General features: G+C 35.0%; 1 protein-coding gene and 1 pseudogene across 1 annotated transcript; both read right to left on the reverse strand.

The window, feature by feature from the left end:
- Positions 1-298: 298 nt before the first annotated feature.
- On the reverse strand, positions 299-2,870 carry LOC133187991 (uncharacterized). Its single transcript, XM_061323382.1, has 5 exons — positions 2,619-2,870; positions 2,367-2,543; positions 1,385-1,590; positions 1,058-1,289; positions 299-735 (listed from the first exon to the last, which is right to left on the reverse strand). The coding sequence occupies exons 1-5, from the start codon at positions 2,647-2,649 to the stop codon at positions 299-301; spliced, it is 1,083 nt and encodes a 360-aa protein (XP_061179366.1). The 5' UTR covers positions 2,650-2,870.
- Positions 2,871-12,132: 9,262 nt separating this feature from the next.
- Positions 12,133-25,771, reverse strand: LOC133187992 (complement C1q-like protein 4; annotated as a pseudogene).
- Positions 25,772-26,083: the final 312 nt, after the last annotated feature.

Genomic DNA, 26,083 nt, shown 5'->3' on the forward strand with positions numbered 1-26,083 from the left:
CATCTATGCACAGTCAGCATTTTTTCATCAGTATATATAATGATTTATATTGTTTTGTCACATACCTACACAATCATCTTTCTTGCTGACATCATTTAATTGAATCATCTAAGGTCTTGTCCAAAAAAACATTTTGTTATGAATCATAATACCAGTCATTTATTATAATACAGCACAAAATCAGACACTGAACAAATAACACATGGCGTACTGCATTCTTAATAAGTGTTTATTTTGAGTGTCGATTTAATCGCAAGGATACAAAAGAGAACTAGCAAAATAATTCAGAAAAACGCCTTTATCCTACAACAGGGTTGTGTCTTGCAATTGGTGATAAAAGGTAACCAGAAAAGGTACAATAAATATTATCACTGCCTCCATAAAGAAAGGACCCACGGTGTTGAATATCCAGATACACAGTATCTCCCACATCCAACTCGAGGGCAGCAGAGTTACTTCCAGAGCCATAACCTCCGGAAGTATGGGCATACAGAGAGTTGACGTAAATGTAGTTATGGTACAGCTCCACCCACTCTGCTTTGTCATTCTGCGTTAGGGCGTGGTAATGAAAGACATAGATACCGGCAACAGGGGCCGTGAACACCCCAGTGTTTGCGTTGAAGCTTAGTCCGTGATTGAGGAAAACCCTATCAAATATCATTTTCGAGGAATCTGAAGAAGCCTCATTATGGGTAAGACCGGCGGAGAAAGCTATTTCCTGCTGTGTTGCCTGACCTAATTGAAGGATGAGAAGCATTTTTGCATATATAATCTAGATCATAACTTTTCAAAATACTTTTAAAAAACACGTCAGTAGCACAAATCTGCCCTGTTTATTTCATTGTTTTTGTATATCTAATGTAGTTTTAACTTAAAGCACTGAATAGATTACTGTTTTAAATTTTTTTAAAGTTCTTGAAATTTTGTTGAAATAGGATGTAGATGAAAATCTTCCTAAATTTGAAAATACTTTGCAATATATAGATTGATTGAAAAAGAAACATTATATGGTGTAAAGACATTCTCAATTCCAATTCATGAAAGCAAAGAAAATTACCACTGTTTTTGTAAATAGTTGGTGACAAAAGCGCTCCGCAGAATGTCGTGTAAAATTCATCAGAGGCTCCATAAAGTCTGGTGTTCGTACCAGGCCTAGATTTGGTTTTTACCATGTCTCCTTTTTTAAGGTGGAGAATAGCCGTGTTGCCTGCGTCAGCGTAACATCCATCGGTATATCCGTAAGATGAGATTACGTTATGTTCATTGTGGAAAAGCTCCAGCCAGAATTTCTGTCCAAGAAAAAGATTAAGTGTTTTTTTTTAAATCGTTGGTGGTCATTCCAAATGCAATACTCTTTTAATAAAAGAATTTATAAAATGCTAACATTGTCCTCAAGAGCCAGTGCGTGGAAGTGAAACAAGTACGTTCCCTCAAAAGGGGCGGTAAATGTTCCGGTTGTTGTGTTGTAGGCACTGCCGATATTTGTAATGGCTTTGTCGTAAATCACCGTTGATCCATCATTGATATAAGCGTGTTTGGTCATGATAGCTGAGAATCCCACAGGACCATTGAAGTTCTCAACATCTAGTTCTAGAGCATTATGAGTGAAAGTCATATTCCATATTTAGAACGATCAAATAATATACAGAGGATATTCAATGTTTTGTAGTATATATAAGGAATTTATTTCACGATGGGACAGGATTGTTTTTGACATTTATCACAAAATCCTGGTTCATGAGTGAAATAAATTCCATATTCAACTACAAAAGATTGAATTTTGTGCTTATTACATTTTCTTTCATTTTCTACTTAACTCTGTCTTTTCGTACCAGTGCCATAGACTGTGGCGTCATAGTTTAGCGGTTGGAGAAGCTTTGGCAGTTTTAGTCTTTGTCAGAATGATTTATTTTCTCTATCTTATAATGGTCAGGAAATATTTTTTGCAATTTTGTTTTCGTGAAGGGAAGAAAATTCGAGAGTTTTGCCTCATTTCTGATATTTTCTCACACTGTGATAGAAAATCATTTTGATATCTTTTCACGCTGTAACAAGATATCATATTTATTCAATAAATGAATTACAGTATTTCACTGTTGAAAATATAATAATACGATTTATTTTAACTACATTTAAAATTTATAGTTGATGAATAAACAAGTGTAATCAATACAAAGTAATGTGTGCAAATGGAAATATCAAATATATAAAATGAATTGTTTCACAAACATTATCTTTAAAAATGGCAGTAAACACTAGTATCCAAATAGAAAGCTATATCATAGTTTAATTTCTACATGATTGTACATGTAATATAAAGTCCCAGATTTTAAATAAATTTTAATATTTTAAAAATTGGCACTAACCCAAATTGTCTGCAAACAAGAGTTCCCCAGTTAATGTGGTGTAAATCTGATCTATTTTTCCAAACAGTGCATGATTATAATTATCGTGGGCTTTCACGTACACCTTGTCACCGGTATTTAAATGTACTATTGCAGCATTTCCAGCGTCAGCATAATCATTTATAGTATGACCAAAGACTGCAAAAGAGAAATTTTGACGTATAGTTCTTTTCGATAAAAATTATTATTGTGTGCAGATTTGATGTAACTTACTTGATGCAATTAACTGATCATTCTTCATCATTTCAAGCCAAAGTTTAGAATCCTCTGTAGTGAGGCCATAGAATGTGAAAGCATAAAGACCGGGGGTCTGGCAGACAAAGGATCCCTCTGAATCAAAGCTTGCTCCGATCTCTGTTATCCTTTTATTATAGGGAATTTTTTCACCTTTCGACACATGGACATCTATTGTTTGTCCTTTTGTAAAGGCTATTGGAGCCTGGTTGTTTCCGACAGGACTTTGTGTTTGGATCACTGAAAGATGATATCTATTGTTATCAGAAGTAGCAAGTAAACAAAGGAATAAAGTATACGACAAAAATCTTGTATTGATGTATGTATTTTATATTTGAGATCCAATTTTAAATTCATGATATAAATTTTAACCTATTGCTAAAACAGATAATATACAAATCCACGTTGCAAACATCTTGCTTCCTGCAAAGTAAAACAGAATTAAAGTAATGTTGAAGACATTGTTTTATTTTAAAAAAGTGTGATAGCGAAAAGATCTTTGACATTTAAGAAATATATGTATGAAAGTTTTCATATTTTGTGAACATAAGAGGAATGCTCATTTTAATGATGTGAAGCTGATATTAAGGAACTTCGAAATCTGAGTATGAAGAGACTTTAAAATTGCCATAAGAAAAATTGACTCTCTTGCTTTGACTAAAAAAAATTAATGTAATGTGATTGTTAAATAGTATCACTTGGATATCAATAAAATGATCTCATATGTCATTTTATGATTGAAGTGATCTCTTCCAATATTCTTGTTTCTCAGCATTGATCATATGTTAAAATAAAAAATATGTCTGAATATTAAGGCCTTGAATATAGAAATTGCACTTACAACAGATAAAAAACAAACTGCTGCATCAAAATTGAAAAATAAAATAGTAGGATTTCACAATCCACATAATAATTTAATGAATTAGAGTCAATACTTACTGTTCAATTTGTCTTATGAGGAGTGACTCTTGATACTTGATAAGACCTGAGGTTATTTGTGTCATTTAAACAGATGTTTTGTATAGCTCTCCAAGGTGTGCATGGTAAATGTAATGAATTATCATTTCTACAAGTTTTACTTTATTTATTGTAATACACATAAAATTAGGTTAGACCAAAGCAAAACAAACGAATGCAATTATCTAATTTTGAATAGCCAAAATAAAAGCTTTATTTCTTCTCCTTAAAATATATGTTATATTTTTCTCCCTTGAGAGCCCCGGTTCTTTACCTATACCTCCTGTTGGATGCCTTTTAACGTTCTACTATAGATTATAGAGATATTATCCATTACTTTGAGCTTTTGTTATACATGGAATCAAACAAACGATTCGAACGAACACTTAAGCCTTTATGAATTTTATATAGTTTATATGGTAAACAAGGATATCTACAATTTCGTTTGGAGTCAACATTTCGTAAATTCTACGGTCGAAAATATGACCTTGTTTGCAAATACAATCTGTTAGGTCGAATGTTGACTGATCAATCTCTTTCAAAAAATTAGTAGGTCATGATTTTCTTACTGTATTGTCTTCGTAATTCTCCGTTTACCCAATCATGACAAAAAGCACAGGATAAGTGTGACCGGCCAACAGGAGATGCTCACTACTCCATGGCACCTAATCCTACCTCTGATGTTTTTAGAGATTTATATTGTTTCAATGGACTTTTGCTTGTTGTTCGTTATCTTCATATTTCAAGAAAAGCTTCTGGAGCTGTTGGAATGACAAACATTGCCGTCTGATATAATAGAAAGCTTTATGTTTATTGGCTATAGTTTCATAGATAATGTTACGTGTCTCACACACTTCGAGAATTTTGTAGAACATTGCTGCCATGAAGTTTAGAATAGATATGGATAGGTTAAATTGTCCATGTTTATCTCGATTCCAAACAAGGTGCATTCATACATTGTGCTCCAGCCATAAAAGTTAATGTAGTTCATAATCCCAGAGCTAGACTAGCCATAGTCTCATTGAGTGACAGTTACCTTCAAACTAAGCTTAAGAAATGTTGCAAACCATGCATCAATATAATACTGACCCGTAATATTAGTTGATATGGATCTGTATATTACTATTGTCAATGGATTCGAAAGACAATTCATTGGTCAATTATACTGTTGTTTCTTTTAATGGTTATACTTTATTTTTGACTTTTGCATTTCAATTGTTTTGTACCATTTATTCTTAATTTCATATTTGTGATGTTTTACTTATATAATAATTTGATTAACGTATTTATTTTTTGCAAATACCTCATTTTATCATCATGTTATCAATGTTTCATATTTAATCAAAGTAATATTGCAAATCTAAAAAGATGTATATATATGCATATTCAACTGATTAGTGTACTTTCGAAGACTTTAGATAACTAAAGTAAGAATTTAAGGTTATCTTTAATAAATTAACGGATGCAAACTTTTTTTAAAATGACGTTTTCACAACCAAATACTTTACATTTCAAATGACTGCCATAAGAAAAACTAATGAGTCGGAAGGATATTGGAAACGATCCTGGTAAATTATAATATTTACATTTGCTGTTTTTTTTTTAACTAAACCAACTATTAAATTGACTTGAATGCCATTTTCTTGATTACTCACGCCCGATACACGAATAACCCTTCACGCTTCTATAAGTTTAACATGAGCGATCACGATCGATAACACAAGTGCATGATTGTTCACGCAAAATGGTAAAAGATATTTAGGAATGTACATTTTCGAAACGAAATGAAAATTATTAATTGAGATTGCTAGGGCGCTTCATGAAATATGCCTAGATGACAAATCTGACAAGTCCTAAAGACCATGATATAACCTAACTTAAATCAAACATCTTACGGAGGCTGCACTAATTCTATTTTCTGAAAGAATGTTTCAAAAATGAAATCCTTATAATCTGTATTAATTTACTTTTTAAAAAATTGATCCCATATTTTGGCTCCATCTTACCCTGAGGGGCATAATTTGAACAAATTGAATCAACACTAACTGTTTGCATACATTTATCACTAGTCAAGGCCCTGTTCATGACAACAAATTTTAAAGCATTTGATATTTTGGATACTTGAAGTAAACATCTAAAAACTCAAAATGTAAAAAGTATTTTGGATATTTAAAATTTGAATGTTTGAATCAAAATTCTTAATTTCAAAAACTCTAAAACGTTTGAAAGTTGAAATTAAGAAGTTTGATAAATGGTACTGAATTTTATATTGTTAAGCGTAAGCTTTCTGAACAAACGGTAGATTAAAAACTCAAAAGTTAAAAAATACAAAAATCGATTTTGGAAATTTGAATTTTGAATATTTAAGGTAACAATCTAAAAAATAAAATAAAAATTTAAAACCTGTTTGGAAATTCGAAAATTAAGATTTTTGAACTAAAATATTAAATTTCAATATACGAAATCAGTTTGCGTTTTTGAAATTTAGAAATTTGAACTAATATATTTAAATTCTAAAACTTTTAATAATTTTAGAAATTTGAATTGTTAAGTGTTACACGGGCCGTCCCAGAATCAACATTCTACAAGCCGATGAGAAAATTTCCAAAGTGGAGGAAAAAATCGTCGACTTTAAAAAAAACAATCCTATCCCTTCGAAGGATTGTGACCGTTCACGGCAGCTCGGTTGGTAGAGCGCTCGCTCCGTAATCGGGAGGTCGTGAGTTCGAGTCTCGGCCGCGACTGACCTAAGTCGATAAAAAATGGTAGCAACTATTCCTTCGCCATGCGCTCGGCACTTTGAAGTAAAAGTTACGGGTCCTTCGGATGAGACCTTAAAACACCGAGGCCCCGTGTAACGGCAGGCGTTGGCACGATAAAGATCCCTTACTGCTCAATAGCCCTGAGTGCCGAGTAAAGGTCAAAATTTGAAGCCCTTCACAGGTATATGGTGATGTCTCTATATAAGTGAAAAATTCTCCAATGGGACGTAATACAACATACAATCAATCAATCGAAGGATTGTGCAAATGTCATTTTCCAACAATGAAAACTATGATTGATTGATTGATTGTATTTTGTTTAACGTCCCTCTCGAGAATTTTTCACTCATATGGAGACGCCACCATTTGCCGGTGGAGAGCTGCAAATTTTGTCCTATACTCGGCACTTACGGCCATTGAGCGGTGAGGGATCTTTTTCATGCCAGCACCTACTGCGACAAGGGACCTCGGTTTATACGATCTCATCCGAAGGACCGGTCTCCACGTCCCACAGTGGGATTCAAACCCGCGACGTATGGATCAACTCCTTACTTCGCGACTCTAGAGCAGACGCTCTAACCACTCCGCCACGCGAGCGACTGAAAACTATGGAGATAACAAACAGTATTCAAGCTCAAAAGTCCATTAAACAATACAAATTTGGAGCAGAGCAAACACGGATCTCTAAAACATCAGAAGTGGAATCAGGTGCCAAAAGCTTCCGCTGCCGACCAGTCACACCCGCCGTGTGCTCCTTGTCATGATCGGGAAATAAGGAAAAAAATCCGACGACAATTCAGTGTGTAAATAATGGCCTAACAAACGTCAGTCAGCATTTGACTTAATGATAAATCGTATTTGCTGACAAGGTCATTGTATGGACTATTGAACTTACGGAATGACGACTTTAAACGAGACTGCTGATATTCTGTTTCATCAACTTGTTTGTCAATTACTTACCTCGTTTAAAAATTGTTCATACGTAAAGCATGCTCTTGCGTATCGAATCCACTGAGAGATATAAACCCCGTATGAAGGTGATGAAGGTATATTGTTGCATAAGTAAGGGAAGCTGACGGATGAAAAGTTGAAGTCATCACGTTAATCATAAAGCTTTGTTCTTAGGTTACCATTAACGTCTTTTTCTAGTAAAATATCCAAATATGAAACAGATGTGTCAGACTCTGAGGTATCTTTTATTTTCAAGCTCACCAGGATATATCGTATCGACATAAGAATGGAAATAATCATTGTTAATTGACAATACGTCTTCGATATTTCTAAATGTCGATTTGAAGGCCACAGCAAGTGTTTTCGTCTTTTCATGTATAAGATTTTGAACCTATTCTGCTTCATATGAATACAAAAATAGGTCTGCTAATAACAGGGCGCAATTGGTACCCATGGAAATTTCATGATTGTATGAAGACCTGGTCTTCAAAAACCTACATAGATATTGTCAATCAGAAACTCGAACATCTTTTTAATATCAACTTCAGAGTATGTGTACAATCAATGTTTTTTAACAAAATAATTTTTCAAATGACCAATGACAAGGTAAGTAAATTTACAAGTTCCATTTTTATTGAAAAAAAAAACAGCTGTCAATGATATCAAAAGGCCTGGACTTTAATTTATCGTGGGGAATGGTTGTATATAAAGTTGAAAAGTTTTACGTCTTAAAGTTTTTATGTTGTTAATTTTGGTAAATTTTGTGTTTTCAAATTTTCCAAAAGTACCTTGGAATTTTTAAGCATCTCATTTACACCACTTCTCGAATATATTGTTGCGCAGTCCTCCTGAAGTTTCTCCGTCACTACTGTTAATATCTTAGTGAGGAGTAAAGAAAGAGGCTTGGTAGAACATTTACTGGAAACCGCTATGTATGTTTGTTTGTAAGGATACTTATATTAATTCATATACGGTCAATGAATGCACTCATACCTGTTGTGGAACAAGTCAAAATTTCAAAGATTCAAATTAAATCAAAGTATGAAGGTAAATTAAAATAATGTAGATATATAAAAGTAAATCCAAGTAGCTTAAGATAAGAACAAGGTACAGTTTTATTACAAATATGTACTGTATAATTCTGAAATATGAAAGTGATGAAAGAAATTAAAACTATATACCTGCTTTCTAAATCGATATAGTTGAAATTCTTTGTACTAAGTTCAAAGAAATCGTTTTTCTCATACGACTTCCTTAATGCTAATTGTGACGTTATGAACTGGTGCATTTTCCAGTATTTTCTAAAAATGTTGCAGAAGACATTAACTCAGGGAACTTTTCTTTCAGATAATTTAGACCACACGCATCGCCCACAAATATTTTGGGAAGTGTGATTCTTCAAAGAATTTTACACAACAAGTGCTGATAAGAGAACTTAATTCAAATTTTTCATCTACGTCAACACTCCCCCATTTTCAAAGAAAAAAAAACAACCAACAACCTCTAGAACAATCCCTGAACTGTAAGTAATTCGTTCGAAAACATTCGTTATAGATTGCTAGAATATATCCGTTTGCGACAACCAGTGAACCTCACTTCTAAAGGGACATTCTGTAACTAGACTAGCCTAGTTAAGGCAACATCTGCCCCTGAAAATAGAAAAAATAGCCCACATCCTATTCATCAACAAATTGCATTTCCATCTTAACATCAGCAATCACCATTCAAGGGTGTTCAGCAGAGAGTTTGAAGAAAGCATTAGAGACATATTTGTCTTTGATGGAAGCATAGCGAAACAACTTGCGATGGCATTAACTTAATTTAGATGAAATAAAGAAATAACGAACATTATTCGAGCTCATAGTCCATTTAAACAATACAAATCGGAATCAGAGCAAAGACGGATCTCCAAAAGCATTAGAGGCGAGAGTAGCATCCCCTGTATACCGGTCGCATCCGTCCTGTGTTTCTTGTCATGATCGGGTAAACGGGAAAATCCGTAGAAATTTCAGTGTGAAAATAATGACCTAACAATTAGTATGAAAAACGTCAGTCTGCATTTGACCTAATGATAGATTGTATTTGCAGCTAATGTCATTGTATCGACCATAGAACTTGCAAAATGATGACTTAAAACGAGACTGTTGAAATCCTTGTTTTATTAACTTGTTGGTTAATAGCTTACCTCTTTTTAAAACTTGATCATAAGTAGAGCATGCTCTTGCGTATCTTATCAACTCTGGGAGTCATAAATTCCACATGCAGGTACTAAGGGTATATTGCTACATAAGAAAGGGAACTTGACGATAGAAAAGTTGAATTCATCACGTTTTTCATAAAGTTTTGTTGTCTGGTTACCATTAACGCCTTTTTCTACTAAAATAACCAATATGAAACAGATGTGTCAGTCTCTGTGGTATCTTTTATTTCAAGCTCACTCTGATGCATTGAGTTGACGTACGAATGGAAGAAAATATTGTTAATTGATAATACGTTGTTGATATATCTAAATGTCGATTTAAAGGCCACAACAAGTGTTTTCCTCTTCTCATGTAAAAGGTAAAGATAACGAACAGTGATCGATCTAAAAAAAAAAAAATCCTCAAACAAGACAAATATGTAAAGAGGGCATAAAACACGAACCCCTAGAAATTCCTGAGGTGTTAATGTTATTGGTTTTGGTAAAATTTGTGGTTTCAAATTTTCTAAAAATTCCTTGGAATTTTTAAGTATCCACATCTGATTTACACCAATTCTCGAGTATAGTTGTTCAATACTCCTAAAGTTTCTCCTTCATTTCTGTTTTAATATTTTAGTGAGGAGTAAAGAAAGAGGCTTTGTAGAACATTTACTAGGACCTGCTTTGTATCTCTGTTTGTAAGGATTTTTATGAAGCTTGTCATTATCTTTATAAATTTACATGTGCCGGTACAATTTTCTTCGAGCAAAATTGAGCATAATTAACATGACTCTTCTCTTATGCATCCTGCTATCTTTTAGTAACCAGGGATCTATGTACTAAAACCACTGATGTAACCTATTTTCTATTCATAATATTACATTTACTATGTTGCATAAATGTTAATAAGTAAAAATTTAGGTTAGTTTACTATCTTTTAACACATCATTTTCATGCCCCCGTAATCGAAGATTTGGGGGGATATAGTTTTTGCCCTGTCCGTCCGTCTGTCTGTCTCTCTGTCTGTCTGTCTGTTTGTCCGCAAAAACTTTAACCTTGCCCATAACTTTTGATTGGTTGGAGCTATGGCTTTCATATTTCACATGTGTATTCCATGTGACAAGATCTCTCTTTGGGTACCAAAAATTTGACCTTTTGACCTTGACCTTGGAGTTTGACCCACTTTTGCAATTTTTTTTTCAGACTTTTAACTAGGCCAAAACTTTTGAATAGTTGATGCTAAGGCTTTCAAACTTCACATGAGTACACCTTGTGACAAGACCTTTCTTTGGATACCAACAACTTTGACCCTTTGACCTTGACCTAGGAGTTTGACCTACCTTCAAAAAACTTTAACCTTGGCCAAAACTTTTGAACAATAGGTGCTAGGGCTTTCATACTTCACATGTGTAATTCTTTTGACAAGAACTTCCTTTCAATACAAAGAAACTTTGACACTTTAACCCTGACTTTGGAGTTTGACCTACTTTGAAAAAAACTTTAACATTGGCCATAACTTTTGAACGGTTGGTGTTAGGCTTTCATACTTCACATTTGTAATCCTTGTGACAAGACCTTACTTTGGATACCAACAAATTTGACCATTTGACCTTGTCCTTTGAGTTTGACCTACTTTTGCAAAACTTAAACCTTGGCCATAACTTTTGAATAGTTGGTGCTAGGGATTTCATACTTCACATATGTAATTGTTGTGATAACACCTTCCTTTTTGCACGAACAACTTTGACCCTTTGACCTTGACCTTGGAGTTTGACCTACTTTTAGAAAACTCTAACCTTGGCCAAAACTTTTGAACGGTTGTTGCTAGGGCTTTCATACTTCACATATGTAACCCTTGTGACAAGACCTTACTTTGGATACCAACAACTTTGTCCCTTTGACTTTGGAATTTTACCTACTTTTGAAAGACTTTAACTTTGGATATAACTTTTGAACGGTTGCTGCTAGGGCTTTCATATTTCACATGTGTATTTCTTGTGAGAAGGCCTTTCCTTGGGCACCATTAATTTTGATCATTTGAATTTGACCTTGATGTTTGACTTACTTTTGAAAAACTTTAACCTTTTCCATATCTAGTCAGTGGTTGCTGCTAGGGTTTTCATATTTCACAGGTATATTCCTTGACACAAGACCTTACTTTCGGTACCAACATATTTGATTTGCATTTGAGAAAGATTTACCTTTGTTATGAGTTGCCATACGGGGGCATCAGTGTTTCACAAACACATCTTGTGTTCAAGTTGCATATCTATTCATTATAATATATTATACTGACTGACTTATGGGTTGATTCTCTAAGTTACATTGTATCCAGTCATCATATCATTATCTTAATATACAGACTGAACAATGAGCTTATAAGTTACTTAATCTGTTTTATATGTATTTATGTGCAATCATAATTGTTATATGTCATGCCCCATGAGGCCTTAATTTGGAAATGACCTCTATTCTATTCTTATAAAGCAATATAAAAAAAAAACATGTGCACATACGGAATATGTATAGTCATCGACAAGAAACACTCTTTCAAAATGCATTTCAACTTTAAGTTTTATTTGGAATTCAGTTATGACCTTAAGGGCTAAAGAAGAAAAAATGAAGGCAAACAAAATATCATCATTTATCCTATAACAGGGTTTTGACTTAAAATTGGTGACAATAAATAACCAGAAAAGGTACTGTAAACGTTATTTCTGCCTCCATTTAGAAATGAACTATGGTGTTGAATATCAAGGTACACAGTATCCCCGGCATCCAAAATAATAACAGCGGAGTTACTTCCGGTGCCATAACCTCCTGAAGTATGAGCAAATAAAGAATTGACGTAAATGTAGTTATGGTAGAGCTCAACCCACTCTCTTTTTCCTTTTTGGGTCAGGGCATGGTAATGAAATGCATAGATTCCGGCTACAGGGGCTGTAAAAACTCCGGTGTTTGTGTTATAGCTTTGTCCATGATTGAGAAAAACCCTATCAAAAATTATCTTGGAGGAATCAGTTGTAGCCTCGTTATGGGTTAAACCGACGGAGAAAGCTATTTCCTGTTGTGTGCCATAACCTAGGTTAAAGGATGATAAAAATGTCATTATAACCCAGATCAGAACAATAATAAATAAATAAAAAATAAATAATAGATAAAAAAAGATATCAGTGTATATATTTTTTCTAAAAAGAATTAGCAACTCTGATTTCTTTTATTGTAAAAATAATTCTATGTCCTGCAAACATCAATCTAAAAGAATATCAAAGAGAGATATAACAGCTACACTTTACACTGTCATGTTTTTAGTTGTGTCTTAAAGGTGCTTAGACACAGATTTGAAGTTAATATTTACTCAAATTTTCTGTATAATTTCATGACTTATATGTTGCGATAGCATTTCATACAAAAATTTGATAAAAATCTTATTTTATCTGGAAGTTATTGAAACTTCGAATTTCTGGAGGCGTTTGATAGACACATCCTTGCACTTTCATAAATTTTATCTTTATCCTTATTACTCTAGAAAAGTAGCAATTTTGTTGTTTATTAATGAAAAATATTAAAACTATAATGCAGAAATTTCAGAGTAGAAATGTAGGAAGCAAAATCCTCTCACCAGTATTGTCAGTCCATGCTCAATCGTGTGTTCAGAGTTTAACAATTGAACACACCCGGTGAAACGTATACATTAACAACAACAGAGCTCGTGCCCTATTTACAAAAACAGTTTACGTTTCAAGGGTGTATTCAATTTGTTAAACTCTGTTCACAACTACACAACACTGAGCACGGGCTGACAATACTTAAGTGAGTGGGTTTTGCTTTCGCACATTTACTCTGAATTTTCTGGATTATAGATGTAATATTATTCATTAGTACACAACAAAATTGCTACTTTTCTTAAGTTAAAGATAAAGTTAAAAATTGTGAAAGTGCAAGGATGTGTTAATCAAACGCCTCCCGAAATTCGTAGTTTCAATCATTTCCAGATTAAATAAGTTTTTAATTTTATTTTCGTGTGAAATGCTATAGCAACATATAAGTTGTAATATTATACAGAAAATTTGAGAAAATATAAATTCAAATCTGCAGTGTCTAAGCACCTTTAACTTCAAATGTAGTTGTTTCAATTTTAAAAAGAACTGTTTACTTTTCTGTTATAACTTTTCTTGAAATTGGATGAGTATTAAAATTATCATTAAAATAGATCTTATAGTTGCTCGGAATTGATAGATTGAACAGAAAATAATGTGCATAGACATGTTCAATCCCGAAGCCGTCAGATTAAACATTTTGCACAGGAAATTACAACCTTCATGGACAGTTGGTGACAAAAGTGCTCCGCAGAAAGTTGTGTAATATTGAGTAGAAGTTCCAAACAGTGTTGCATTTGTTCCAGGCCTAGATTTGATTTTGACAAGGTCTCCTTTTCTTAGGTGGAGAATTGCTGTGTTGCCTGCATCTTTTGGTGAAGGAACAGTTGCCACCTTTTTTCATCGACTTAGGTAAGTCGCGGCCGTGATTCGAACACACTACCTTCCGATCACAGAGTGAACGCTCTACCGACTGAGCAATCTTGAAGGTCTCTTAAATTCGATAACAGTGATATAAAATTTAGAAATAGTAAATAGAAAGAAAAAGTCTTCGATTTTCTATAGTAAAAGCTGTGATACTAAAATGAACTAAAGTTAACTAAAGGAAAATGAAATATAGTAATAGTTAACTATAGTAAACAATATTTAACTATAATACTATTGTATCTTTTTTCTTTTTGCTAGAGATGCAACAGACTCTCAAGTCCTTAATGTTATAAATTGATCTTGTGATTTTTAGGCAGTATCACTCTGATAATAATAAATGGGCCAGGACCAATATGCCATTTGATAAACAAATCTATTCCAATGTTCGTGGTATTTTGTCCGCCTAAATAATCGATAAAATGTAAAATAAAATATTCATGAATATCACAGCTTGAATATTAAACCTTCTCTGTAAAAAGAAGCGAAGCAATATGTTTTTTTTTTCAAATTAGAAAAAAAAGAATACACAGATATATAGACTACGTCACTAGGTCTGCAGTCAGCACTTACCGTTGACTTTCTCTGCGGAGGATTGACTGTTTACATATGATCAGACACGATATTATTATGACACTTAAGAACAGAAATGGATGACTGGATTGGTATATATTTTTGAACCTATTTCGTTTATAAATGATACATAATAATAACTATTAGGAAATTGTTAACTTTCTATGATGTTCAAAATTCTACCTTTTTGCAACCATCCTTATTAATTTATACAACATTTTGTCATTTTAAATCTCAGAATGGTGAAGCTTCGAATGAAAAATTAAAAACTATGCGCTTAAACTTATTCATTTTACTTGTATAACATGATTTAAGTTGTTATTTTCAAGATTTTTATAAAAGTTAGTTTGTGTAATCTGTTCCTTAAACATCGTTTTTTTTAATTCCCCCATTTCAGGCATTCGATTTTAAAGAAATCGCAAGATACTGGTTTTCCTCTCATTGAAAGCTGTATATATACTGAAAGGGAAAAGAAACGCAGGGTAAACTTTTTAGTAAAATGAGGTTATATTTTAGACGTATTTTTCAGTATTCCTATCTAACATTAAATTTCATCTCTAATAAGCATGTAACCAAAATCTCATTTGATTTTCTCCAATAATTCATGAGTTATTGGAACTCATATGACGGTACCCCCCAAAAGTGAAAATTGAAAATTCTCATTATCTCACACATCTCCCTCGCGCATCTGCCACAGCCTTGATTCTCCCATGCAAGGAGTTCATCAGTGTGTTTATCTTTCTATAGTCTGTCCAACAACCGGAACGTCACCACTTTTTGCAAGATATCTCATAATAATTTTAGGCATTCGATTTTAAAGAAATCGCAAGATACTGGTTTTTTCCTCATTGAAAACTGTATATATACTGAAAGGAAAAAGAAACGCAGGGTAAACTTTTTAGTGAAATAAGGTTATATTTTTCAGACGTATTTTTCAGTATTCCTATCTAACATTAATTTTCATCTCTAGTAAGCATGTAACCAAAATCTCATTTGATTTTCCCCAATAATTCATGAGTTATTGAAACTCATATGACGGTACCCCCCAAAAGTGAAAGTTCTCATTATCTCACACGTCTCCCTCTCGCATCTACCACAGCCTTGATTCTCCCATGCAAGGAGTTAATCAGTGTGTTTATCCTTCTATAGATAGTTTTCAGTAGGCCCAAATTAGCAAAAGTTATTTCCCGTTGGCCGCCATATTGGAGGTCAACATGCTCATATTCCCTCTTTATTCAACCAACTTTAACTTTTTATACTGGCCATTGTGGAGTAGGAAGCATTGTTTTTCTGAAAAATATACATTTGTTAAAGCCTCCTTTATTTCATCATTTTTATTCTATAAAGATCCCCAAATATTTCTGCTACACCCTCTTAGATTTGGTAAGACAAAGAGGAATAATTACCAGACTGACCACCAAGATGGCGGCCAAGGGAAATAACTCGGAGAGAAAATACGTCATATGAAAACTATCTATAGTCTGTCCAACAACCGGAACGTCACCACTTTTTGCAAGATATCTCAAAATAAATAAATAAATATCTTGGCCTTCAACCTAGGTCTGATCGGTAGATTGATTTTTTTTTCCAAACTTTCTGCTTTTATTCGAACCCTCGAGGTAAACCAGTGTATAAACACGGCGGAAAATCCAAAGTCTTCGGGGATTTAACATTGCCAAAATGGCTGCCACTTCGGAAGGGTATCCGTCATTAATTTTTATTCTTCGGAATTTTCCGTAGCCTTCCGTCAGTGACGTCATTGACGTTTCAACGCTGCGCACGTTGGCTCTATTTACGCATGCGTTACAAAAATAACGTGGTTTTGCCGTTCACATAGGCCTTGACCATTTAATTTTTAAAGAAAATAACCAACTATCACAGCAGAATTTGCAAAATGCCACGGCAGAAAAAGAACAGACAAGTTGTAAAATCAGGTATAAGCATGAAAACAGAGGTATTTGTTGACAACTTTGAGCTATGCAGCTATGTTTGCAACCATGGACCTACGGTGCTATATTCTGGAAGTCCATATAAATTCCTAGAACAAGTATTTGTGTAGAAAAAAATTGACTTTACCTTGTGTGTGTTACATTATCTTGCTAATTTTGTTATAAGGTTTATCCCCCTTAGATATTGATTTTTTACATATACTTGGTTTGAGAATGCGCAAGGCGCCAGTTGTAATTTCCGTTCTGAAATACAGAGCCCTATACAAAAACGTGCTCCTCGACTTACTATCATTTATCAGTGTATTGGATCTCTGCATATATATAGAAAACATAACATGGTGTCAGAAGTCTCGTAAAAATGGATCTTACAGGCATCCCAACGCCATGCTTAGACTGGACATCGACAAATTTAGTCGATAGCTGGAAAAAGTTTCAACAGCACGTGCAACTCATCTTCGACGGTCCCTTGAAGGAGAAAGACGAGACGTCAGGATAAGTTATTTACTTATTTGGGTAGGCGACAAGGCTCGCGATGTGTATAATACTTGGAATTTGACGAACGACGAACAGAGGAAGCTAGATACGAACTACAAAAGTTTTAAGGCATACGTTCAGCCTAAGCTTAACCCAGTGTTTAGCAGATTTAAGTTTAATAATGAAGTTCAAGGTCAACAATCTATTGAACAATTCGTCACCAGACTTCGTCTGTTAGCTAAAGACTGTCAGTATAACGATACAGACAGAAATGATCCGCGATAGGATTGTGTTTGGGACAAATTCTGCCAAGATTAGTGAGAAACTTATTAATGAAGGGAAAAAGTTGTCTCTGGATAAAGCCATCCAAATTGCCCAAAACTATGAATACTCGCAGGAGCAGCTTAAGTCAATGGGTACCACATCAGAGGAAGTTCACGCTGTTACATCTAGGCCAGGAAATCGCGATTCCCACAGGACGTCCAAGACCGAACATAGCACCAGCCAATCTGTATGAAGACCATATAGTGACACAAGCACAAGCCATGCGTCAAGTAAACCCGTACATGTATGTCCGAACTGTGGATACAAGCATAACAAAAAGGAAAGGTGCCCTGCGTATGGGAAAACCTGCAAGCTTTGCAATAAACGAAACCATTTCGCCAAAGTTTGCCGTAGCAAGAAAGTTCATGAAGTTCGTGAGCCAACTGGAGCAGAATATCCTTTACACAGCTCTAATGACAATTTTACTTATGTGTTTGTTGATAGTATCAGTGTAGTTTATGCTCTTAACAAATCTGATGTTTTGTATGAACAAAACCAAGCATTTACACATGTCACATTAGGTCCAAATAATGTACCAGTCAAATGTAAGCTTGACACTGGCTCACAAGTTGATGTGATACCAATTTCTACTTATAAACAACTGGATATTGATGATCAATTGAGTCCATCATCTGATTTGTCGGGTTATGCAGGGTTCCCCGTTAGAATACTAGGTTCTTGTAAAGTAGCTCTTAAGGTTGGGGACAAGATATTTCACACTCAATTTCATGTTGTTGACCCTGACGGTAAGCAAGCCCCACCTATCCTTGGACTTTCTTCATGTATGAACATGGGACTTGTTAGATTTGTTAATTCGGTGACAGTAAACTCGACTAAAACAGACTCCACTGCAGACAGTGTACTAGACAGGGAGACTGTTTTGACACAGTTTAAGGATATCTTTGAAGGTTAGAGTTATTTCCAGGGGAATGTACTATCCATATAGATTCTGATGCTATACCTGCTGTCCACTCTCCTCGTAGAATACCACAAGCTTTGGGTGACAGGGTAAAAATTGAGTTAGACCGGATGGAGAAGTTACAGGTCATCACTAAGGTCGATACCCCCACATGTTGGATAAACTCCATGGTTGTTGTGGAGAAGCCATCTGGAGCTCTACGAATCTGTCTTGACCCTAGAGATTTGAATAAGGTCATTCATCGACCCCATTACCCCCTTAAAACTCTGTGATATTTTACCTGAGCTATCTGGTGCACGTTATTTCACCAAACTTGACGCACGATCAGGTTATTGGACAATTAAGTTTGACGACGATTCTAGCTACCTTACCACTCTCAATAGCCCCTACGGTAGGTTTCGCTTCCTCAGGTAACCCTTTGGCCTTAAATCTGCGCAGGATGAATTTCAGCGCAAGATTGACTACTGTTATGCAGACCTCAAAGGTGTTGTTGCTATAGTCGACGACATTCTTGTGTACGGTAAGACCCGTGCTGAACATGATAGAAACTTGAAAGCTGCTCTACAGCGTACAAGAGAAATGGGTATCAACCTCAATGATGAGAAGCTCGACGTAGGTCAGTCGCAGGTCGAATACTTTGGTCACTTGCTTTCTGCAGATGGAATCAAGTCATATCCAAAAAAGGTCTCTGCGGTTAAAGACATGAAACCACCTGAAAATCGTAACGAACTTGAAACAGTGCTGGGTATGGTAAACTACCTATCCAAATTTGCACCAAACTTGGCTGATATTCTAGCCCCATGCGACAATTGTTATTAAAAAGGTCTGAATTTGTTTGGGGCCCAGCCCAAGAAGAGTCTTTTACTAGGGTCAAGGACATAATAACAAGGTCACCAAGACCAGTATTGGCTTATTTTGATCCTAGCAAAGATACTGTATTGCAAGTCGACGCCTCCAAAATTGGTCTTGGAGCTACTCTCTTACAAGAAGGCAAGCCTGTTTCTTATGCCTCTAAATCACTTACCCCATCAGGTATTAACTATGCACAAATAGAAAAGGAAATGTTAGTCATTCTGTTAGGGTGTAAGCATTTTCATCATTACATATATGGGCGTGAAGTGTGCGTTCAAACAGACCACAAGCCATTAGTATCTATTATGCAGAAGTCTATACTTACTGCCCCTGTCCGCTTACAGCGCATGATTCTGCAATTGCAGAGATACAACCTTAAGCTTGTTCATGTTCCACGCCTAGGGAAACAGATCCCTGTAACAGATACACTTTCTAGGAAGTACTTACCTTATACAATGCCAGAGCTCTCCAAGGGCATTGAGGCTCAAGTACATTTGGTTCATGAAAACATACAGGTCAGTGATCGTCGTCTAGAACAGATTAGGTTGTCTGCAGAATCAGACCCCCAGTTTCAAACCTTAACCAAATATATTTTGGAAGGATGGCCAGATTCGCGCAGGGATGGCCCGAACCCCATTAACGAATACTGGGACTTCCGCGATGAATTGTAGTAGAGAATGTGCTCATTATGAAAGGTTTTAGAATTGTCATTCCCCGTGACCTCAGGACTGAGCTCTTAAAAATATTACATGTGGGACATACTGGTGTTAAAAAAAACCTGAGAAGGGCTCGTGACATAGTTTTCTGGCCAGGACTTACGAAAGACATTACAGACCTAATATTGAAGTGTAATGTTTGTTTAGAATTTAGGAATTCCAACTCTAAGGAACCTTTGCAGTCTCATGAAATTCCTTCATACCCCTGACAAACAATTGCCTCAGATCTCTTTCTTTGGGATGACAAGGACTATGTTCTATTTGTTTACTATTACAGTAGGTATTTTGAAGTCAGACTAACCAATACTCATAGTTCCACCATCATCTCGAAATGCAAAGAAGTCTCTGCAAGACATGGTATACCTGAAAAATTTATTTCAGACAATCGTCCACAATATTCAAGTTATGAATTTGCTGATTTTTCTAAGGAGTGGAATTTTCAGCATGTCACTTCAAGCCCAAGATACCCTAGATCTAACGGTCTCGCTGAAAGGACAGTACAAACCATAAAGGGCATTCTTACCAAGTGTAAGACTGACCGACAAGACATTAATTTGGCCCTTCTGACATACAGGACTACTCCTTTGGACTTAGGGCTTTCCCCATCACAACTATTAATGTCCAGAAGACTTAGGTCTAACACCCCTATTGTTCAGGAAAGTCTCAAACCCTTTCATCATGACACAGATAAGATAAGGGTAAAGCTACAAGTCAGTCATGACAAATCAAAGTTCTACCATAACAGATCAGCTCACCCTCTTAGACCTCTCAATGCTGGTGATTCAGTTCGGGTTCAGCTGAATGATAAAAAATGGTCCCCAACCTTTATAATGCAACCACATAGGAACAGATCTTATTTGGTCAAAACACCTGCTGGTTCTATGTATAGGCGCAACAGTAGAATTCTCCTTAAAACAAATGAGGCTCCCCAGCCAGAAGAGCTTGCTCTTCCCCAGTATGATGACATGAGCCTTTGCCAGACAATACCCAAATTTTGAATTCTGGTAATGATGTGCATCCTGGAGAAAATCCTGATACAGGTAACTCGTCTAAGCCTCCAGAGCAATCCAAACCATATGTAACTAGGTCTGGTAGAGTTGTAAAACAAAAAATTATTTCCTCTATGTAATCAAATTATCAATCAATTGTTATCTTAATGATCAAATCAGTCAACACTAATTGCATATGTATGTTAAAAAAAACAAACAAACAAAAACAAACAAAAAAAACAACAAAAAAAAACCCATTGTTGATATGTTCATTGTGAATCAGAACATTGTTTACAGCCTTGGACACTTATGATTTCAAATTGAATCTGTTTAATGCAGTATGATGATTTATACATGTATTAAGTGAATTTGATTTCTTTGTTAAAAGGGGAGATGTTACATTATTTTGCTAATTTTGTTAATATGTTGATGGTGTGACCGTTAGGGCGAGCGCAGATACTTTTATAAACTGTATTGAGACCCATCTCTTCAAACCGCAAATGATATTGTACGTCTAGACTCTGACGTCACAGGTCGCGTCGTTTGTAAGTTGCATTACCAAACCAAAGCCTGAACGTTTTATATACTATTTATCGGCAATATATCAATTAAATCAAGACCAGTTTATTTTTTGTTGAACTTTTGTTGTCATTCTCGCGAGAACGTAGCTTAAACAAGCAATGCATTGTGGGTCCAAAGTTACTGCGGAAAAAATTCTATTGAATGAATGTGCAGTAGTCCGAATTTTCTCTTCGCCCAGGCGTTGTCATTAGAGCTCGCAGTGACGAGCGGCGATCGCTATAAGGGTTATCCCCTTAGATATTGATTTTTTACATATACTTGGTTTGAGAATGCGCAAGGCGCCAGTTGTAATTTCCGTTCTGAAATACAGAGACCTATACAAAAACGTGCTCCTCGACTTGTTATCATTTATCAGTGTATTGGATCTTTGCATATATATAGAAAGCATAACATTGTGAGCATACCTCGGTAGTTAATCCAACACAGAGGACAGGACATTAAGCCTGTATACTTCGAATCTCGGTATCACCAAACAGTCGCACACACATAGGCCTATAACGTTCACCCTTGTTATATCCACTATATTTCACCTCAGCCATAACTTAAACACTGTAATTTAATTGCATTCCATATTCAGAGCACTCTACACACACAAAAAACTCCATAGTTGGTAAAATATAACAGGCAACAGTTTTGAAAGTTCTAGCTGTTGTGTTGACTGTCGTCTGCTCAAAAATGACGTCAAGAAACGACCTTGCCCTTTAACCAATTATTTTCTAACATAAAAAGAAAGTCAGCATTGTGTTTTTAATTTTATCGTTTTTTTCCTGAGTAGTTCTATAATGTCAAATCAGTTCATTAAACAATGTTAATCTGTTAACATATTAAAACTGGACTATATATGTTGTCTATAATGTAGGTCACTGGTATTTTGTCGTCTACAGGGACTTGCGTGAACCATGCGTTTTGGCATATTATCATAATACTTGAAACACTTCTTCATTGAACATTTGTAAAGCAGTAAACAACAAAACAACATTAAAAAAACTTACCTGTCTGAACAAGGGATGATGTAAATTTTTGCATCTACATCCGGCCTAATGTGAATGATGAGTGAGTGCGTCCATAAGCTGTTCTGTACTATATTCGGACTATTGACTCATTTTTCACGATAAAACTCGCTAAAATATTTTTGAATATTATGTGTTTCTCATATTTTTACTAAAAACACGTTGAACTAATTTCTTTCATTTTAAATACATTTTTTTTAATTTTTTCATTTGGAAAGAACGACTACTCCCTTGATAAACTGGTTCCCCGCCCCGTAATCTAGACGATGATGGACGAGTATACCATGTTAAATCCCCGTAGACTTTGAATTTGCCGCCGTGTGTATACACTGGTTGACCCTGAGGGTTCGTATAAAAGCAGAAAGTTTGAAAAAAAATCAATCTACCGATCAGACCTAGGTTGAAGGCCAAGATAATTATTTATTTTGAGATATCTTGCAAAAAGTGGTGACGTTCCGGTTGTGGTACAGATTATAATAGGGACATTATTCAAAACTTCCGACAAGGCAGCCCTAAGTTGATTGAGACCAGCTTGGGCATTTTGAACCCTATCGTCCACGTAGTCCCAAAGATGTTAGATGTGGAAAAGATGGACTTTACGGAAACCAGTCAAGTGAATGAATGTGATAGTTTTCGAAAAAGTCGATAAACCCTGGCAGCATTGAAAAGGGGGTTAACAAGCCGAAAAAAAAGGCAAACGACGCAATCGTGCGCGAGTGAGAGGAACACCAACGTAAAGTTGACGAGCTCACAAACCAAAATCGCGCCATCAATTTCCTTCAGTTTTGGGGTGAATGTAACGACTATCATAGCCTACTGTAATAATAGCAGTTTTAGGGTAATGTGATGGTGATTATACAGGTGGTAGGATGAAAAGCCCGCTCTTGGCATGGCGCTGTTATGCGTCAACGTCATCGTTACGGTTGGTTGGAAACCTTTCTAGGCCCTCTTTGACGACGGATAAGACGTTCTATAGTGGAAATATTCACAACAAACTGCACAGAAACCCGGTGTTGCCTTTGTCCTTACGTAGAGAATGTAATAACCAGACCCCATTGAACTTCCGTCAACCGTACCATGATTGCAAGAATTGCACATCGTCTGTAAATACCGAAAAAAGATGTGTATAACTCAAGTGCAGCAAGTGGTACTAAGAGATGTGTTGAAAAACATGTTCTCATCAATAAGCACGTGTTTTTGGCTTTTTACCACTTTCCCTACGAGATGTCATACATTTCACGGTTGAGTAATTCTGAACACTGATTTTAATGCACAGTAACCAAGATATCCCTTTGACCAGTTTTCATAATTTTCGGTTAAGCAGTACAAAAAAATTTCCATATTATGTTACCCTGCGTTTCTTTTTTCTTTCAGTATATATACCCGAAAGTACAAAGTAAAGGCAAAGCACAGCAAAACGATTACAATATCTCATGCTTTTGGCACAATCAGCAAAGTGTTTTATCTCTTCATTTCTTTGTTTTCTTCAACATTTGAAAGCCTTTCTTGAAATACAATAATTTTATCAAGATATATTTTGTTACTTTGAGAATAAATATCCTTTACCAATCTATTGCAATCTGAACGCAGATCTCGAGGCATCTGATAAATTAATTAAATTAAAGAAATCATGTCGTCATGGTCAACCAATGTTTTGTGTGGAAGGAAAACAAAGGTGACTTAGGGAACCCCAGTTTCCTCAAAACGGTGCCCCCTGTGTATATTCCAGCTCCTTCCAATTTGATTTTAATAAAAGGTTACAGACATACACACTGTATTTGTGATGAAATGCAGTTATATACATAAGAACACCAGAAATATTAAAAATCAAAATGACATCTTGATATTATGTTTATCTGGTACATTCTATAAATCTTGTTTGTTGATTTTTAGAAGTTGAAGTTTCGGGCAGTTGGACACACCCTACCAAAAAATACTATAGTAAACTATAGTTAACTATAGTTTACTATAGTTAACTATAGTTTCAAAGTAAAAACTTTGGAACTTTGATTTACTATAGTAAAAATTTTGGAACTTTGATTTACTATAGTAAAAACTTTGAAACTTTGATTTACTATAGTGAAAACTATGAAACCTTGATTAACTATGGTGAAAACGTAAGAACTTTGATTTACTATAGTAAAAACTTTGAAACTTTGATTAAGTATGGTGAAAACTTTGGAATTTTGATTTACTATAGTAAAAACTTTGGAACTTTGATTTACTATAGTGAAAACTTAAGAACTTTGATTTATTATTGTAAAAACTTTGGAACTTTGATTAACTATAGTGAAAACTTAAGAACTTTGATTTATTATTGTAAAAACTTTGGAACTTTGATTAACTATGGTGAAAACTTTGGAACTTTGATTTACTATGGTAAAAACTTTGGAACTTTGATTTACTATAGTGAAAACTTTGGAACTTTGATTAGCTATGGTGAAAACTTTGGAACTTTGATTAACTATAGTGAAAACTTTGGAACTTTGATTTACTATAATTAACTATAGTAAACTATAGTTTACTATAGTATTTTTTTTGTTAGGGTTAATTGCATCGGCTAATTGACAGATGACTTGTTTGTATCGTACCCTGCTAGTCTTTTCTATTCTACCTGCTTTGGATGCGTCTTATTATACAGTGACCTCCAATGTTTCTTTCTGTATCACTTATTAAGCTTTTATACATTGTTATATGATTTATAAGGTGTTTAATTGATCGTTTTACATCCCGTTAGAGAATTTCTCTCTCATGTAAAGACATTACCAGCTTAGGGCGAAGTACCACATCTCTTGATTAATGCGTGGCGCTTTGGGGAGGCATTTTATCCTGCAAACGTTTTAAATGACCAAAAATATTTGTTTCTCTGGAAGATCCTTTGTACTTCAAATTCCGGCTGCTTATCCAAAGAACTATATAAACGTCTTAAATTGATGTGGCGCCAGAAAAGCGAATAAAACCAAATCTCCTGATTAGATCCTGAACGCATAAATTCCTATAGAAACACTGTATTTCCAACATTCAGATCAAGAACGGCAGAGTTACAGTGTTACAGAGCCATAAGCGCCTGGGCATAAAGGGAATTGACGTAAATGTAGTTATGTTAGAGCTCCACCCATTCTGCTTTGTCTTGTTAGGTCAGGCCGTGGTAATGAAAGGCAAATATACCTGCTACAGTGGCCGTGAAATCTCCATAGTTCGTGTTATGATTTAGTCTATGATCGAGAAAGACTCTATCAAAGCTCCAACAAAGATGATCTTGGATCGAGGATCTTGCTTGGAGGAATCAGATGAAACCTAGTTATTAGATAGTCCGACGGAGAAAGCTATTTCCTACTGTGTGTCAAAGCCTAGGTTGAAGGATGAAAACATTTCGATACATTAATTTTAGATCAAAATATTTTCACAAATTGTTTGATATTCAAATCATATTGATCACCTGAAGGGTACATAATCGTTTTCCTATATAGTTCAGCTTTGAATAAACAAATCAAAGAAGACTGCATTAAAATTTAACTTGGGAAAAATAATAATATTCGGCAAACAAAATAAAAGTCCAAATTGATTACCTATTTACTTTGTTCACATCTAAAAAAAAAAAATATTTGACTTCGGAAAACTCTATGACCTGGCAAAATTGATTCAGAAAAGACATCTCTTTTATAAAATTTAACTTTCAGCCGT

The sequence above is a fragment of the Saccostrea echinata genome, unplaced genomic scaffold (assembly GCF_033153115.1).
Source record: "Saccostrea echinata isolate AGI-Se365-2 ecotype Australia unplaced genomic scaffold, CSIRO_AGI_Sech_v1 ptg000015l, whole genome shotgun sequence".
NCBI lineage: Eukaryota > Metazoa > Mollusca > Bivalvia > Ostreida > Ostreidae > Saccostrea > Saccostrea echinata.

What these genes read in the sequence shown, in the direction of transcription:
- LOC133187991 (XM_061323382.1), bottom strand. Translation starts at nt 2,649, where the DNA reads ATGATGAAGAATGATCAGTTAATTGCATCAA. An exon ending in TGATCAGTTAATTGCATCAA is followed by an intron (nt 2,544 to 2,618) that starts GTAAGTTACATC and finishes TCTCTTTTGCAG; the next exon opens with TCTTTGGTCATACTATAAAT. An exon ending in CTTGTTTGCAGACAATTTGG is followed by an intron (nt 1,591 to 2,366) that starts GTTAGTGCCAAT and finishes ATAATGCTCTAG; the next exon opens with AACTAGATGTTGAGAACTTC.